Source organism: Vespa mandarinia, chromosome 22, assembly GCF_050613455.1.
Source record: "Vespa mandarinia isolate Hongniang chromosome 22, ASM5061345v1, whole genome shotgun sequence".
Taxonomy (NCBI): domain Eukaryota; kingdom Metazoa; phylum Arthropoda; class Insecta; order Hymenoptera; family Vespidae; genus Vespa; species Vespa mandarinia.
In genome coordinates this window covers 172,467-191,094 of record NC_140831.1, presented here as the reverse complement: position 1 = coordinate 191,094, position 18,628 = coordinate 172,467, and the positions used below count along the sequence as shown (strand labels likewise).

General features: G+C 42.2%; 2 protein-coding genes and 1 long non-coding RNA gene across 5 annotated transcripts in view; 2 read left to right on the top strand and 1 right to left on the bottom strand.

Moving 5' to 3' along the window:
• LOC146872285 (mediator of RNA polymerase II transcription subunit 20-like) overlaps positions 1-18,628 on the bottom strand; it is a 63,394-nt gene that overhangs the window by 2,900 nt on the left and 41,866 nt on the right. For all 3 annotated transcript variants that reach the window (XR_014983501.1, XM_085663513.1, XM_085663514.1), the window contains exon 3: positions 824-1,083. Coding sequence is in view for 2 of the 3 variants with exons in the window: in XM_085663513.1 (XP_085519639.1) it covers positions 824-1,083 (260 nt within the window). In the remaining variant the exon portion in view is untranslated. The remainder of the gene's footprint in view (positions 1-823; positions 1,084-18,628) is intronic.
• On the top strand, positions 6,849-12,302 carry LOC146872286 (uncharacterized). The gene is made up of 3 exons (XR_014983503.1): positions 6,849-7,645; positions 8,430-8,559; positions 11,866-12,302. It is a non-coding gene; the product is annotated as an uncharacterized LOC146872286 (long non-coding RNA).
• Positions 12,445-18,628, top strand: part of LOC118442793 (facilitated trehalose transporter Tret1) — a 45,254-nt gene continuing 39,070 nt past the window's right edge. Inside the window, exon 1 of the mRNA XM_035868911.2 lies at positions 12,445-12,556. Within this exon, the coding sequence (XP_035724804.1) occupies positions 12,533-12,556 (24 nt within the window). The 5' untranslated portion in view covers positions 12,445-12,532. The remainder of the gene's footprint in view (positions 12,557-18,628) is intronic.

Genomic DNA, 18,628 nt, shown 5'->3' with positions numbered 1-18,628 from the left:
TATGTACGCGATCGATGAATACGATGATGCTCGAATGATACCCTAATGCAATTAATGACGGAATACCGATCGTAATTATCTCCAATAGAAATCATCGTGAAGCGCACACATTTTGCGGTTTTACGATCGAACGAATCGGGCCTGAACGACATCGTATATCTACATATACGAGTATAATCTGTGAAGTGTAATTCGTGTGCATCGTAAAGCTCTCTGTCCGTACCGTTTTCACCCTTCTCTCTCTCCCTCTTTGCGAGATACTGTCAATCGATAACGCGGAGTAGTCACGTGATTGGCAAGGACCCCGGAAGTAGCGAAGTTGCGATTTCAAAATCTTCCGATCTAATCGCGATTTAATTACCTACCGCCTACCGTTACAATCCGTTAAATCGGTTTTCCTTTATCGTGGAAGATTCTAATGAACTCTTCCTTCCTCCCTCCCGTCCATCCATCCATCCTTCTCTCTCTTTCTCTCGTTCTTTCGGAAAAGCACAACGGTTGCCAAATTAATAATTTAATCGGCCACTCCGTCGAAAGTTCAGAAAACTTTGGAAAATTTCTTTGCGCTTAAAGACTCGCTGTTTCTAAAAGAGAGAAAGAGAGAGAGAGAGAGAGAGAGAGAGAGAGAGTGAGAGCGATTAGAACAGGAACAGCTGTGGCCAGTCTCACGTGCGATCGCTCGAAAGAAATAATTCACGGGACGTGGAGGAACTCGAGATAGATAGGGAGTAATCGGAGAAGATATTAAAAAAAGAAGAAGAAGAAGAAGAAGAAGAAGAAGAAGAAGAAGAAGAAGAGAAGAAGTGTATTTTTTGTAACTCACTTCGACAAGGATACCCTTGAAATTCTGGCTCATCGTGACGCTGCCGAGTTTGACGCAAAAGTCCCCAATCTCAAAGCGTGGGCCCTTAGATTCGATCTTGGTTTGTTTTTTGCTCGTATAAATGCTCGTCATCTTCATCATCAGAAGATCGAAGAGACCATCTGCGATCAATGGTACTATCTTATTGCCAGACTCGAGAAGAGCGAAAACAGAGGCTGGTTGTTCCGAGTTGTGTAGTACATGAACGGTTCTTTGAACACCTGTAAACGTAAAGAATAAATATTTAAGCTCTTCTTCTTTCAGACCTCTAATGTAAAATATAAATCGATTGATGACTCCAAGGAGGTCGGAGAAACGTCTTAATAATTATTTTACGTAGCTTCGTTAAAAGTTTTGCAACTTTTGGGATGGAAAGAGCTGAGAGACATTGTAAATACACAACTAGATTCTTTGCTGTTAACACCGTGGAAGATCGAACGCGGAAACGCATATTGAAATGCAGTCAAAGTTACACGATGCTAGTGGTTCGTTTAACGTGCATCACGTTGCTCGTATCGGCACGATAGTTCAGGCGCACATGTAGTACATCAAGAAGGGAACTTAAACTCGAATCTAACTTAAACTTTGAACTTGCCGTCGAAGTTGCATCCTGTTTGTACGTCGTCGAGTAGCATGCGCGAATCCATAGAAGCGAAAACTACCGAGATCGGTAGTTTATTCGCCATTGGAAATGGGTTTTTCTCTTTCTCTCTCTCCCTCTCTCTCTCCCTGTTTTCTTTCGAGCGAAGCGGCACGAATAGATTTTCAAAAGTATCGTAAAAGCGTGCGAAATGAAATACGTAAATCGTGTATGCTCAGACGGTTGAAATTTTCTTTATGAGCGCACGATGGAAATGCCGCGAGCATATTTTTATCGAGAATTATTTGGATAAAAAACATCGACGTACATCTGCTGGATGTTCCAAATGTATTGGAGTGAAATCACTGTATTGGATTTAATTATTAGCTGATATCCAGGGATAATTATCGATGTGCTTTTTTACCAGTAAGTATTATAGTATCACTTTGGTGCGATAAAAAAATTAAAAAAGAAATTAACGAAAATAGATTTTTTTTTTTTTTGTAGATAAAATAATCAATATCGAAAGACGGGAGTAGCGAATAATTGAGCATTATGTTAATACGAAAAGATATATGTATATCGAACCGATTGAGGTATACAGAGCTCGTACGGATCCAGATATATCATCTGCCCCATGCATGTATCTATGAGTATAGATCAAATCAGGATGCTGTTGATGTGTATCGCGAAAGGTTTAACGCGCAATTCCCCGAAATATATGACGTGCGAAATTCTCTGAATATTCATAATTCGCTGGCTATTCTCTCTCTCTCTCTCTCTCTCTCTCTCTCTCTCTCTCTCTCTCTCTCTCTTACTCCGTACTTCGTCCACATAATAGCAGCGGGCTTATACAGTTTCCGCTCTGACCGATGCACCATGAATTATTTACGCGTCGCTGTTATAACCGGCTGTCCTCGCGGCCACGTCGAACGACAAAATTTCTTAATTGCGGCTCGCGTCGCGTGCGCGTACGCAGTAATTTTCGATCTCTCGGTAGCATTATTTATAGCTCATCGACAAGTTTAATAATTAACTTTTCATAATTATAGATTAATCCGAGTGCGGCTCCACATGAAGGTGGACGGGAAACGAGTAGCGCATCGCAAGTAGTTCGAAACTAATTGCAATTGGCGATAAATCGTGGAAATTGCATTCTCCGACGCGAACCGATTGCATCTTGTTCGGCCGCTTGCTCGCAGGAGAGCTCGATAAAAAGTATATCCCAGTAATGTAAATCGTGACTTTTGATAAACGAAATAACGAGATTATCGGTCGGCAGAGCTCCTACAAAAGGTTCTTTCACCACGTGTGAAAAGGAAATAATTAAAAGAGTGGGAGAAAAGGAAAATCGTCCGTTCGCCGTTGGATCCAGTCGATGGATCCAGCCGAATAAGCGATATACCTATATCGTCTTTAACGGCTATAAGAGGTAGGTATCCATTTGCGCACGCAATTCGCTCGCTTTGACCTGTTTTCGCGCGTTCGCTCCACAGAAAACAACGAGGCTACATAAGCTCTTACCCTGGATGAGTACGAATTAACGAAGGCCCTCTGATTATTAACTCCGACCCTCTTTCATCTTCTCTCGCAATTCATCCTCCCTCAAGCGCCCCTCGAAGGATGGACAAGGCACGGAGATGAGGCACGGACGAGGCGGCTTTCCCGGGCCGATCTGGCCCGGTAGATACACCAACGGTTTACACCAACGATCGTACGGCCCTGTGACGCGCCGCATGCCGCATACCGCATTGTCTGCATCGCACGTATGCGCCGTTCTCTGTTACACGGATGCGCTCTCGTGCGGAGGCCGGCGCAAACGCTGCGAAAGCACCAGAATCTATCTCGCGCGTCTCACTTTCGAGAGGGAGGTCACCGAGCAATTATACATTAGAGGAGCGCATCGAGTCGAAATAAATAACATTGTGGTCCACCTCTAATTTCGTCTAGAATCATTTCGGTTGCACTTTGTCCGCTCGTTTGTCCGCTCGTTAGGCAGCTTGCCTTTTGAGTTTGCGCTACTTAACCGAATATCCCGGGCAAATTCGAATTCGTTCGAATCGACGGAATCGTTTTTGGCGATTAATTAAATCATTGCAATTTCCTATGTAAATATATATTTCACTTTATCTTTTTCTTATCTGTGTCTTCGATGGAGCTACGTAAGCTCCTTAAAAAGAAGAGAAAAGAAAAGAAGAAGAAAAACAAAACAAAAAAGAAAAGAAAATAAAATCCTTCCGAGGTTTCGCCCATCAGTCGTTCTTCCCGGGCTAATTAGAAAGGGTTCGTGAGTCCACCTGATAAAATTAAAAATGCATATCCTCTATTCTGTTTCTCTATTGAACCGTATTCCACGTTCAATATAAAAGAGAAGATGGATGTACCGATTTTCCTTTTTTCTATTTCTCGTTCTCATTTATTGCGAACGGACGCCAATGCCCGATAGGACGCAATATTCTCCTTTTATCAAGCATGTCCACGCTTCGGCCCATTAATTACGACTCGCCCCCGACGGCAACACCGACTCGTCGAGATTGCACCTGTTTTTGTCCGATGAGAAGTATATCCACCGAGCCCGACGCAATTTCGTTTCGTGCCACGCGCTACCGTATCACCGCGTAGAACAACTGCTGGTATAGTTCTGCCATAGTGAAATGTCATTAATGAAGCGTCAGCGTACCATAAATCGACCGTAATTTTCATTCTCTATCAGCTTCGAATAAATTAAGAGGATTTCAATTTCTTTATACGCTTGATCTAAGCTCGGAGAATATTGAATAACGAACGAGAGACGTTTATAGAAAAACACTGAGAAATTTTAAGGAAAGAGTCTTATTCTTTCTCTCTACCTCTCCAAATGGAAAGATCTTTTCGAAAAAGAAGAAGAAGAAGAAGAAGAAGAAGAAGAAGAAGAAGAATAAAAAGATCTTCTCTCAATTCTCGAAAAGTATCTCGCCCTCGCTGTCTCCTTTTCCCTTCTTTCTAACCGAATTGACGTTTCTATCGACGTGCAGCGGTAATAACTTCAGTTTCCGATGATGACGGCCGATCGATCAAAGTGTCGTCTCTTGTATTCGTTCGATTTCCGGGCCGAAGAACAATCGTGACGTGCAAACGCGACCTTACCGTACCTACGGCCTTTCCATGTTAATTTCAATTTCATAGGAATACGCGAACGACGATCGATAACGGGACGAAATGTAAAATTGAATCTGGCCATAGAAAAAAAAAAAAAAACAAATAAAGTAATAACGTTTACGGCGACAGTTTATCGAGCTTATTTAATATTTTCGTTACTTACATTGTAAGACTTCGAATCATCTGTCAGAGAAATCAAGAGAGGCACACTTGGAAGATTCAAAGACCTTCCTCGTTACGGGGCTTCTTAACGTGGCATTGTTCTACACACGATGTTGATTCGACCCCTTTTTATTATCCTCGTGTCGCTCCAGAAATGAATATGAGCGTCGCATGCCATGTATTTTAATTGTCGCAAAAGAACATACTTTTTCTTTTGTCTTTCTCCCTTTTTCCTAACGCGAAACTCCATTAAAGTTAACGACAATTACAACGTCAGAAATCGATAATAAATCGATCAATGGCCACGCGAGATAATGATTTAGCGAACATATCATAATAGAATAAGATCGAAAAAGAGAAGGTGTTATTCGATCGCTTTCCTATTCGACGAGATTTGCAATCGCTTTATTAAAAGTACCAGCTGTTGCCAGTACGCTAACGCTATCTTCGTCGCGAAAGTTTATAAACTCGGTATCTCTTATTCTTTAAGAAGAGAAATATGCGGATAAGGGAAGACGTTTCGATCGTACGAACGACGATGACTCTTCGACAAATTATTATGGATAGTACTAAGGGGTGCAGTCGCGCATCGTCGCGCTCCCTTATTCAAGAAGACCGTTCCGACCATAATCGACCGTCTTCTTTTATAGGCGGAACGTGCCAAACGGCTCTCCATAATCGCGACAAATTGAAATTTGATATACATGCGCGATCGATCGATGAGAAATAATGCGAGACGAACTTTCGATTCGTTTCCTCATCGAATCGATGATCTTCGAGAGATAAAAGAAAAGAAAGTCAAAATAAAAAAATGATGTGATCACGAGAAGTCGTGATAATTTTTACTTTTCTTATTCCCCACTCGACCATGACACTTTGGAAATTGTCAAATTCTATTGTATTTGATCGGACCCCTGCTATTTGAAAACTTGCCCCAATCACGATGAGAAGGATCTGGCGGGAGACCCAACATTGGGTTGGTCCTTATTGTCGAGCAATTTATTTTCCATTCAGGTAAGGATCGGGGGGCGAGAGAGAGAGAGAGAGAGAGAGAGAGAGAGAGAGAGAGAGAGAGAGAGAGAGAGAGAGAGGGAGAGAGAAAGAAATTAAAAAATCGGAGTGTGCTCGAGTCACAGTATCCCTCGCCTCAAAGAACCGTCTTTTATCGGGGTAAAATTCCATCTCTGTCAAAGGTTAACCACAGAAACCGAACGGATTCTCGCTTAATCCCACTCCTCGAGCGATCATCCCGGTAATTATTCTAGAGTTCAAATCGTTCTTTAGAAACGATCAAATTCTATCGGCAAAATTAGCTGTAGCTAAAAAATTTGATTCTTTTACTTTTTCTTCTTCTTCTTCTTCTTCTTCTATAATATATAAGAAAACAAGGGCGGTAAAGACTCTATTAAAGAAGAAAAAGAAGAAAAAAAGAAAGTTACTTCACGTAACGCGTGCAACTAACCTACGTTAAGGGTAGAACTTTAGGTCACGATTCGTATAACACTTTTTCTCTTTCTCTCTCCCTCCTTTATTGTTGGCAGCAGCTGGAAGAGAAAGAGAGAGATGCGTAGACGCGCATCCAGCTTTGGCAGGTGTGTATGCGCGCGCGCGCTCGCGCCCACCAAGAAGAAACAGAGGAGAGGGAGAGAGAGAGAGAGAGAGAGAGAGAGAGAGAGAGGTAGATAGAGACAAGGTTCGAAGGACAGAAGGAACCGAGGGTTAGAGACACGCGCGCGAGCGCTCTCCAAACGATCCATCTAATATATTTCCCTCTTCGTCTCGCTTCTAGAGACGCGAGAGAGACAGAGATATAGAGGGATAGACAGAAAGAGAGAGAGAGAGAGAGAGAGAGAGAGAGAGAGAGAGAGATCCGTAGGGAGGACGGGACAGAGCTTTGCGCAGGGGGTTTTCGTGCGCGATGCCACCAGCCAACCGACGCTAGTATCTAGGGGGGTTGTTCTCTCCCTCTCAGTTGGCCGCGATTCAGCGACCGGTCTATGCGTCCCGATCGCGACGGGTAGACGCGGAGCCGACGAGAGATAACTAACGCGTAAACTCTAAAGGGAAACTTTCTCTCTTCTTCTTTTTTCTTCCCTCGTTTCCCATTATTTACCTTTTTCTGACTCTGTTCTTAGGATTCCTTCTGTTTTTTTCTTTTTTTACGTTTGAGAAAGAGAGAGAGAGAGAGAGAAGTTTACTGTCATCGCACCGACATCAGGGATTTGTTTAGTGTCGAGGATGCTTTCGAAGGAGAAAATAGAAAAGTTTTGTCAAAGGAATAATACGTTCTTTACGACTATCTTCCTGTTATACAAAAGATAGAAGAAACATCATGTTTTTTCTTTCGTAGAACGTTTATGCTTTAACGGCGAAACCGGCAAAGCTATTTTAACGAGTATCCGATGTGAAAATGCTAATCTCGTTGCGCTTGAGAGGAAGAGAATCTTGAAAGGATGCATCGAAGACACATTATCGGCAGAATGTTCATGGGAGTTCAAGACTTACCAATTTGGTGACAAAACAGAATAAAGCGCGAGGTGTGTCTTTTTTCGAAAGATAAAAATTGGAAGGAATAATTATTAAAAAGTAATCGGCGACCCTTTTACGACTCTGTCGATTCAATAAGAATCAGTGAGATTTTGAAAGAAAATTGAAACTCACATGCGGGTTATGAACTTTATGGAAGGTCAAACTTCATGAATCTTACAGGAAGAATATTTGCATGAAAGATTCAATTTGTCGAAGTTGCGATACTCGATAGGTTCATCGGCTTTGAAGTTTCATCGAATTTGGCACGGTCTCTCGAATGCGTAAGAACGCGCATGGACGAAGGGAAACGAGTGGACAAGTTTTTAAAGCGAGGAAGAAGTAGAAGAAGGGGAAGGAGGAAGGTTAAGAGGAAAGTAAGCAGAGGAACGAAGGGAAAAGCGTCTTTTTACCGGACTCCTCTATCCCTATCGGTAGAGGACTGGAAAGGTGTTTTCGATTTCAACGGTCGTGTGCAAGAGGGAGGGCGTATAAAAAAATAAGATGCTCGACGAAAGAAGATAAAACGAAAGTAAAACTAGGCGCGTGAATACGAGCGTCGATCGATCCGCTTCGGATGCCTTCCTTCGATGCTTGTTTACATTGAAAGCGCGCTTTTCTTGCCCCGAGGCCGTAGATATGTACCTATTTATGTACATACGCAGCGAGATTGCAATTAATGTCAGCAGAATTCTCGTCTCGTCGTCTTTATGCATTCCAGAAAGCTAGGCTATCTCTCTTTCCAACTAGAGAAGCCAATGCACGTCGCGATACGTATATTATTTGCGTGATATAATAAAAAAGAGAGAAAAAGACTTTGGATTTATATTTTGTTTTGTTTTCTTTTTTTCTTTTTTTCTGTTTTTTTCTTTTCTTTTTTTCCTTCGGTGACCATTTTACCGATTCAATTTCTACGATCGTTACGTACATATACATTTTTCGTACGTCGCAGTGCAAATATATAATCATCGATTGAATCTCTTAAGAATGATCGATGGAAATGGAGAATACGTTTAGCGTATTAAGATCGAGGATTACGTGGGACCATCATTTTTCCAATAGGACTCGTCGTGTTTGATTAGAATCTATGGGTTTCCTCGCTCGCGAAGGAAAAGGAAAAGAAAGAGGAAAATTCATTTAGCTAAAGTCACAACTTTTCAGATTTCAACGAGCGATCTTGTTGCTTCGCGAATGGAAAAACGAGCGATGTCTTCGATTCGAATACATTAAAGCATGATGGATTGAGGTACCGAGAAGATGATTACGGAATAAATCGAAGATTAAATAAAATGTAAGTAGAGCGAGAGCGAGAGAGAGAGAGAGAGAGAGAGAGAGAGAGAAAGAGAGAGAGAGGGATGTAATCAAGAAGAATCGTGATGTGGAACCGTGAATGTAACCGTGGACGTTATTATTATTTAATCGAGAGAATATCGGAAGCACAAACAAGATGATATTTATAAAAGGGAGGATACTTTTATCTCTCCGTTTGATATCCATTATCGATGAACGTCGCGCCTTGAGAGAACTTCTTTTTTCTTTTTTATACTCGTCAGTGTCAACGTCGTTTTGTAACTTGGAAGGAACTCGCCGATCGACAGAATTTATTTCGAGCGATTTAACGCTCTCTCGTAGGAAAGGTTATTAACCGAGATGGAAAAGTCAGGAGTATCAGGAAAAAGTGCGAAGAGTACGTCTGCGTCGCACAATCACCTTTTCCCGGCTCTACAACTCCCGGCACCTCCTCGTTTCACGTTCCACGGTCGATCGATAAATTTAATCTGCACTCGAGTAGACTATCCTCCCCCCCTCTCTCATTCTCTATTTGCATCACGCGCGTCCGCAAATCTTCGCTTCGCCATCCTTCGTTTTCATTCGAAGACAATTGCCACGATTAAAATGCTTCGATTCTTGGTACGGACGTTCGTCCAAACTGTCTAATGTTTTTAATATTCCCTATACAATTCGTTAATTTAATCGAAGGGATGATGCTAGAGAAAATTCGAGATCGTTCTGTACGATCAAAAGCGTTTTATCTAACTTGCTCCTATGCAAGAAAAAAAAACTGTAAAGAAGAGGTGCGAGATTTCATTCGAAAAATGGAAGCGTACGCGCTGACGTTCGTACGGAATATCGTGTCCCTTTAATGAGGTCACGTGTGAAAGCGTACAAATAGATGCAAGAGGAAGAACAATAATGCCTGGTAATTCTCACGTCGGAAAGGATGCGCGCGCGAGAGAGAGAGAGAGAGAGAGAGAGAGAGAGAGAGAGAGAGAGAGAGAGAGAGAGAGAGAGAGAAAGACAGAAGGAAAGGAAGGGGTTGCTAGCTTGCACGCAATATCAACATTGTTGAGATTCAGTGGACTCTACAGACTGAACGAATACGAGAATTTTACCTTTTTCCTCTTTTCTTTTTTTTTTTCCAAACAAATTCGCGAAACGTTCTATTTTTGTGTTCATCAAATTTGAGAGTAAGAGAGAGAGATAAAAAGAGATATCTTCCTCCTTTTTCTTCGTTTTCCCCGTAAGAAAGTGAGCGAGAGGCTTAAAGGCACACTCGTTCCCCACGAGGGAAGATCAAAACTTTTTACTCCGGCGACGTCTCATAATTTATTCTCGCGCGAACGACAGGGACACTTTGTAGAAGCTGCCACTGTACGTAAAAGCAAACCTTCGGTCGATCCTCTCTCTCTCTCTCTCTCTGTCTTTCATTTTCCCCTCTATTCTAGGCCATTACAAATCCCGCAAACAAGCCGAGACAAATTATCCTTCTCCCGAAACCCCTTTTCTTACGTTCTACTTTCTCTCGTTGATTACTTCTACGAGCTAATTTTTATTTCTACTTTTTCCCCTTTCTCTCTCTCTCTCTCTCTCTCTCTCTCTCTCTCTCTCTTCCTTTTTCCGACACGGAAATGAAAAAACATTGAATCCGGTTGAACGATGGAGATTCGTCGCGGAGAGTAGACGTATTCTTTGATATTAATGGTCAGCTGCCCGTATACACACAGCTACTCGTACACAGTCGATGGTCTCGTGAAAAATGCGCGTGCCTCCTACGCGTTCTCGGTCTGTACTTCGTGTGATTTAATGACCGGCCGTCGACGTCGCAAAAGGGGGATTCGAGAGAAGTGCATTCGCAACGTCTCCTTTCGATACACCGACTTACCTATGTACATGCATACACACACATACATACATACATACATATATATATATATGCATATATATCGCTTGCCCTTTATTTTTCTCGTTTTGAAACAATTCGAAAGACGAAACGTTAATTCGTCATGATAATTAGGAGAAATTCGATCGAATTAATGGCCGTGCAGCTGGCTCGCGCGTGAGTTATCACCGACTGCCAAGTATAGCGAGCTAGACTTCGTGACCCGATATCGGCAACCGGAACGGCTCCCGATATTGGCAGCACCTCGAATCTCCTCGAAACGAAGAACAATAGAAGCATACTCTCTCTCTCTCTCTCTCTCTCTTCCCTACTTTCAACGTTTTCGACGCAAAGATACCTTCCTCCTCCTCCTCTTCTTCTTCTACTTATCGAGAAATCCTTATTTCGCGAAGAAAATCTTTTTGCGAAAGGCATTCCTCCGGAGGACTCTCTCTTAGTTTTTCATCAAATAGATAACGACGACGATCGTGCAACACCACCCGGTATATCTACCGGTCTATTCGCTTTGAGTCTTCGAGTATTCGTATGCTCGAGTGAGAAAGGGAGAGAGACAGAGAGAGACAGAGAGAGAGAGAGAGAGAGAGAGAGAGAGAGAGAGAGAGAGAGAGAGAGAGAGAGAGAGCAGAGGTTGAATTTTTGCACAGTCGACGGAGCGAAGTGACGTTCGTATCGTCGTCGCTGCTAATGGACGGCTACGTTTTTATAAGCAAGGCTAAAAGCTCCGGACCATAAAAGTGACGTTTTGCATGCACGCTGTTTATTCTTGTACACTGTTCCGCCCGTAACGCACCCACCCACCCACGATAAACTTCGAGAAGGAGAAAGAGAATGAGAAAGAGAGGCAAGTCATGTTCGAGAAACGTACGTACGAGAATTGTTCAGGGACATCGATTAGCGAATAGTTAAACCCGTAGATTTGTCGATCGGCGGGTATATTTATGGTGGCCGTCGATGCGAACCAGAGTAAAATATTCCTGTTAATAGATCGTTGGATATGACGAATTTTAACGCGGGTTACGCGTCGTGTACTACACGATCGTTAACGCGCAAACTGCCGATAAAATTCGAGGGAAATATTTTTTTTCTCGGTCAACGTGCCACGAGGTATGTATAGATGGTACGTACGATAAATTTCTCGGTCTTGGGTTTAAGGGTTATAGCGTTATTTATCCTTGACGCGACATTAATTAATATTACCTTTGATCTGTAAATATTTGAATTTTTCTTCTTTCTTTCTTTTTTCCTTTTCTTCTAACTAGTACCTACCTAACTTATTTATTAAATGTATATTAGGCGAGTACGAGTTCTTTGACGTTGTCAGAAGCATTCGAAAGTAATCGCGCATTCGCGGTTCCACGAACGTATCGAACCTTTATCCAGAATGATATCCTAAAATGCGAAGAGATCTTTTCGCAGGGACGTTTTATCGGATCTCCGATGAAACGAAGGTTTCGAAGCTCTTCGGTGGTGACTGAGAGAAAAAAAAATGAAAAGAGAGAGAGAGAAGGAGAGCTTCGTTGGGAGAGAACGAAAGGCCGGGATGCGTGAGAAGCGGCCATGACTGAAGGCGACAATAATCGAAAGGCTAGAGTTAAGTGCAACTTTGACAATAAATAACCAAGGCTGATACTAGAAGGAAAAAGGGGATAATACTGCCAACGTCGTTGCCTATGGATCCTGACGTCTACATGGCGTTGTGACTATGTGCGTATACACCTACGTAAATCGCAAAGCTCTTGGCGACGATAAAGAAGCACGAGATTCCTCGGTCGGAAACCGGCCGGTGCTATAACTATCCGCGGTAATGCACAATTTCGTTCTGGCAAAGAACTTCAGCAGGCGAATCGACAGCAACGAGCGACGAAGACAATTCTAGAGAATTCACGTTAGAGAAAGAAAACAAAAACAAAAACAAGAAGAAAAAAAAAAAAAAAAAAAAAAAAAAAAAAAAAAAAAAGAAAGAAGAAAAAAAGTAATAGTTATCCGAGAAAAATGTTCCAAGGTGTCGTCAAGAAAATTCGTGCGAATCTTTGTACGGATTTTTAGACGCGCAACCAAGAGAGATTGTCCGGAGTAAGAAGAGATGTCACTGAATCACAAATATTACGTGAGTATCGCCCGTCAAAATTCCAACGACGATGTGTCTCTTATCCCGTTTATTCGTCTCCCTTTGAAAACGTTCGTTATTATACCAGTCATCTAGCGATAATATTATCGGGAGAAGAAAGAAAAGGATTGACATTCCAAGATAATTTTTTTTGGTATGACTCGAGGAAAAAAAATCGGAATGGAATTGAGGAGCATCGCACCGACTGGAATAATATTTTACTTTCGCGAAAAAGAGTATCTTAAAAATGTTTTTCTTGGTATACGGAGTAAATCGCGGATTGATAGCGGCACTGTTATTTTCATCTCTGTGTAAGCAAAACTTTTTAGTTACGATACCCTCTCCCTCCCTACCTCCCCCCTCCCCCCTCTCTCTCTCTTTCGAGGGGAGTACTTGTCGTCGAGCGCTCGGCCAACTTTAAAGTCGGTTAGTGGGTTGAAACCATCCCGAAAGTGAAAGATAAACGTTAAAGTAGAATTTAACGGAAAACATGATCATCGTCACGACGGATAGTCTTTGACGTCCGACGATTTCGAAACTTTATACGATGAAACGGAACGTCGGTAAATTATTGTTTTTCCATTTATCATCTTTAGTGATTTTAACGAACTTTTCAATTCGCTCGTAGTATTAAAATAATTGTTATACAACTTCGAAAGAACCAAACCTCTTTATCGTTCTTTCCATCTTGTAACGTTCCAAAGAAAAATATTCTAATGATTCTCAATTAATTCTTAGATCAGGTTTCGCCGATGTGCTTCATCGAATACGAATCGAACTTTTCGATTTTACGAAGGCAGAGTTAATAAAAATCTCGAGGAACGAGGAAATATAGTCGAACGTCGAACCTACGTCCCCCACGTTTTAAGCGACAAATTTGAATCTCTTGGTAGGGTTATTGTTCGCAGTATCCGAAGCCGGAACATAATAGATAAGCGCGCACGGACGACCTCACGAGGCAAGCAAGATATCGACCGTGTCGTGATTTGAACGGGTCTTGTTCTCTCTCTCTCTCTCTCTCTCTCTCTCTCTCTCTCTCTCTCTCTCTTCTGCGTCTATCCATCTCCTTCTCCCTAACCCTATTCTATGCAGGGTGCAAAGAGCGTTGCAGCTTACGTCTTCAAAATTATAAAAGATATCAAAGACGTTCGGTACTTTGAGCTACTATCACTACTCGTAGTAGCGATTTGTATATTTGTTGCGATACATGAATTAGTTATTTAATTACTGATTTAGCTTATCAATTTTACCGTTCATTTTACATCGGGCAAAACGCGTTGTAGCTCTTGGACGCAAACATTCCGTCCGTTTTTCATTAGAAAAAAAGAAAAGAAAAGGAAAAAAAGAAAACGAAAAAAAGCAGCAGTTGTACATAAATAAATTCTAACTATTAACAGACTCGTTACTCTATAGACAAAAAATCTCTATTTCTCATAACTTTGAAGATCGAAGCCTACAACGAATATAATTTTTCATCGTGTATATGTGCTTACAACCGGATCCAAGGAGTTAAAGGGGATCGCATGACGTATCCCTATGGACTAACTATCGACGTTCTGTTAGTTACATCGATATTATTTATTGCAACAACTCGAGCGTAACCGACTTGCGTGGAAATCTAAGCCGTTATCGCGAGTCCGAGCGTGAAAGAGTACGGAACCGTTCGGAGGACTTGTTTCGTTTTCTTTACTTCGAACCTGTCTCCTCTCCTTGCTATCGATCGGTAAAGTAAAATGAAAGAAACACAAAAAAAGAACAAAAAGAAAAAAACAAAGAAACCAGAAAGAAAATTTTTCAACGTTTATCGATCAAAGATTTCGTATACTCAATCATATCGTGTCGTGCATATTCTAGAAAGCCCGATCTCATCGTAGGATTGATATCTTCGTCGGATTCATCACGTGCGCTACAGACGTTTTACGCACACGTGCAAGCCAGGTCCCTAAACGAATGTAACGTGCCATTTCGAAAGTGCCCATTTGCTCTTTGCCCGAGAATCTCGAAGACGTCCGAACCATTTTCTCTATTCGTAGAGGCTCGCCCACGTAAAGTCTTGGACCACCGGCAAACGCGTAGTCAGTCATTTTAAAAGAAAACTTCGACGAACGCCTATCCGACGCCTATCCGACGTCTATCCGACGGCTATCCGTCGATATTCCTGTCGAAGTTACGAACGATCGAAAGCTTTCAACCCGCGAGTCTGCGATCCATCGAACGACGTTCGATCGATATACGAGTTATGTTAGGTAATTAATTAAACTACGTTTCAATATCGATGTGCTTTTAGACTGCACACGATTTTCACACTTTATTCCCTTTCAACGGACAAAGGATTATAATAGAACATTTGTTAAAGCGAGAGGAAATTCCGATAATTTTTTTTTCTTCACTCGGAAAATAGATAGAATTACACGAATATAGAAATATTTTTATTTCCTTAAAAAATCGATGTAATTGGGCGCGTTTATTTGCTCGAAGTAAAACGATTATGCCGAACGACCGTTTTAATATCAAAGACATTATCGATCATCGCGAGAGATCCCATTTCTATTGTACGTAGTGAAAGCGCATGTTGCGCATCGTTGCTCGATCGAGAGAGAGAGAGAGAGAGAGAGAGAGAGAGAGAGTTTAAGTACTTTGAACTTGTACGATATCGATGGAAACATTTGAAAGGGGGCGAAAAGTTTTCTTCGAATTCGAGGAAGACCGATTTCGATTATTCGTAACGCTATTAAGGAAATAAGTATAAGTGGTATACTTCTCGAGATATTCCCCACCGCGCTTCTCTTCTAAAAGAGGTCACGTTGGGAGTTTGCGCTAGGAAAGAGTCGCAGAATTTTAACGGAGCTACACGTTCCCGCATCGAAATAACGATCGTCCGAAATGGCCACTTTTAGTTTAAAAGACGCGAGGGTTGTGTTCTCACGACAATGGAAAAGCTTGGCTTTTTTTCCAAAAGGTATTACCGTATAGTGCTGCGGTGACTAAATTTTCGAGGATGGTTGGATCTGTAGCGTCTCCAAGGATTTCAACACGATTCGTTTCTTCTTAGGGAATTGATTCTCTTGAACGAATATCCGAGACCTTTCAAACGTAGATTTTTTTCTTTCTTTCGTATCGAAGAACTCTTCTCAAAATCTATTTTCGCCAATTTCCTTTCAAAATTATCAAATGTAAAAAGAACAATACCCACGCAGTGTCGTCCTATTCGAGATCATTGAAACGTTATCCCTCTATTTAAATTCCTCAAATCTTATTGTTCTTAAAATATACGGATCGAAATAAAAACAATAGCGTTGTATATTGTATTCTGAAGGAAGGTTTGAATTTGGCGGGAACGCATAGAGCGTAGAAATGGCGGGGGTGTACTGGCGGCAAAGCGAAGGAGAAGAAGGCTCGTACTGCCAAAACCCGCGACCCAGATACCGATCGACCCACCGACACACACACAAACACACACACACACACACACACACACACACGGAGACTACCTGGGAGAAAGAAAGAGGGTTTGGAAGGGGTATCTGAGAACGCGCGCGCGCTCGAGAGACAGAGAGAGAATATCTGTATTTCGGTAGAGCTGCGCGTCTCTCTTACCCCTTCTCTCTCACCCTCACTAGAGCGTTCGTCCTCGCCAACCACCGCACGAGAGGATGGTGGTGCGCCTCAACGAATGGGTGCGCAAACTGCACTCTCGTGTCTCCTTGCACATCCCTTGCTCGGCTGCGAGCGCGAGCACACATGCAGAAGAGAGGAGCAGCGGATAGGCGTGTAACCGCGCGCGTAACCACAGGCTCGTAGCCGTGGGCTCGGCTGGTGCACGAGTAAGAGTAGACGGAGAGAAGATAGAGGAAGGGAGATAGCACGCTTACTTTCCTTTCCTAGCTTGTGCCTCGATGCATTTTACTCCGAGTAAAGTGCACTTAAACGCTCGGCGCCAGCGGACCGTCCGAGGAGAGGAAACTCTTTTCTCCCCCTCGACGTGCTGCCAACAAGAGGATGCGCTTCCGAGGAAGCTCAAGTTGGACGAGTCAAGAGGGATGCGTTTACGGTTTCTTCACCTTTATTAAGAAATTGGCTCTTAACCGTTTTCTCCTTTTATTTTCTTTTACCCTTTCCTTCTCCTCCTTCTTCTCTCTATCTCTCGTAATATATCTTTTCGCATCTATCGAAACGAAGAAAAGCAAAACGGAGGACAGACGAACGAGGAGGAGCGTGGAAAATATCTTTAATCAGCCGTCATGGTAAACTTAACCCTTACAAGTTTGTGGGACAATCCGTTTATGCATATTACTGTTCCAAAGGTAGCACTGGGTTATAGGACTTCGTGTCTCATAAAATTTAATGCCGTTACGACAAAGTTCAAGATTACGTGTCGAGGCGAGACCACCTATAACACATAACTAAGAGCATTATCGCAGTTACTACTACCGGAGAGTCAAAATCTCGGATAAATGATCCGTCAAAGTCGATCTCCTGAACTCTCATAATACTTTTCACGTTCGTAAAAGATAAAGGAGAATTATACGCGAGTATTTTACGGACACGAAATGTCGCCCTTTCCAAAGAAAGATCTTTCATGTTCGATGTATCGAACAAAGTTATCAGAAGTTAACATGAGATAAAAGTTTTCGATCGAATATACCAAATGTCATTCGGTATTCCCGTTATTCGGTGCGAATCAACCCTTGCGCCCGGGTTCGGAGCCTAAAGTGGCAACAGCGGGGATGGGTATGCAGTTTGGAAATGTGCGGCCTCTACGGAGAAAACGATCCGTCGGCATAGGTTTTGCGACAGGCGGGAACCGCAAACACGGAATCCCGGTGGAACGAAATCGCTGACGCGATTGGTCAACGTGCCAAGAGTACCCTGGCGCTGGGTCAGTGTTGTCGAGCATCGAGGTTATTGTTCCCACGAAAATATGGGAAACGTTTGTTCTACCTTTTATCACAACGATTTCGGTATATCAACGAAAATGAGAAACGTCGCGTTCGACGTCCTACCTTGCAATCTTCAATCGGTACATTTTTTAAAACTTGCACGCCGAGGAGAAACGTGATGTGAGCTTGAAACGGGAACGGGCGACGATTCGAACGAGTAGTTACGAACGTTATTTCGTCTTAACGATCGATCGATAGCGAGTACTCTCTTAAGCGGTCATTCAGCGAGAAAGAAGGAAATCGTGGATTGGCTAAGGTGCCAAGATTCAGAGTAGCTGGCTTAGAAGCTACTCTAGTGGCTTGCTCCCGTTAACGTTTCGACGACGACGACGACGACGACGACGAAGAGGAAAAGAAGAGAATAAAAGGAACTAAGGACGATAGGAAAAAGTTCAAGACTCTTTCGTCTCCATCCCTACTTTTTAAATCCCGTTGAAAACAAAGTTCTAGATCGGATTCGATAATATTATATTTTCCCTATAGTTCGATCGCGATAATTTATTTATCTTTTTCCTTAGTTATTTAGAACGTTAAGAAAACGACGTTGGTTCTGCAATAGATCTTCTTATCGTTCGAATGAAGAATCGTAGCAACATTATCGGGTTTGGTAGTTTAATTGAAAGAAACTCGATATCATCTATCGTCCCTAATTAAGATTAATGACCACCGGCTTCGAATGCACGATAATAGGGAGAAAGCGGCTTCGAATTTATTCATAATTTTCTAATGTCAGGAGATAAATAAGCAAGCGTATAACGCACAGCTTGAAAGATATATCGTCGTCTCGTTCGTATTAACGTAGCGGTCGACGGCGATAGCTAAGTTTATCTTGTAAACGAATTCGATGAAGATATCGTTGCGCGGGCGAAAGTGCTAGATGATAATTAATAAGAGAGAGAGAGAGAGAGAGAGAGAGAGAGAGAGAGAGAGAGACTTTTCCTTCGTTAAGAGACCAAACACGGGAAAGCGAGCAAGAGATTTTCTAGCTATCTGAAATGAAAAAGCAAATGACTCGAATACAATTGCAAGAATAACTGACGCTCGCTATTATTTATCTCCCAATAAATCGAATCGAATCGAATCGAATCGAATCGAATCGAATCGAATCGACAATGTAATAAGAATTAATCGT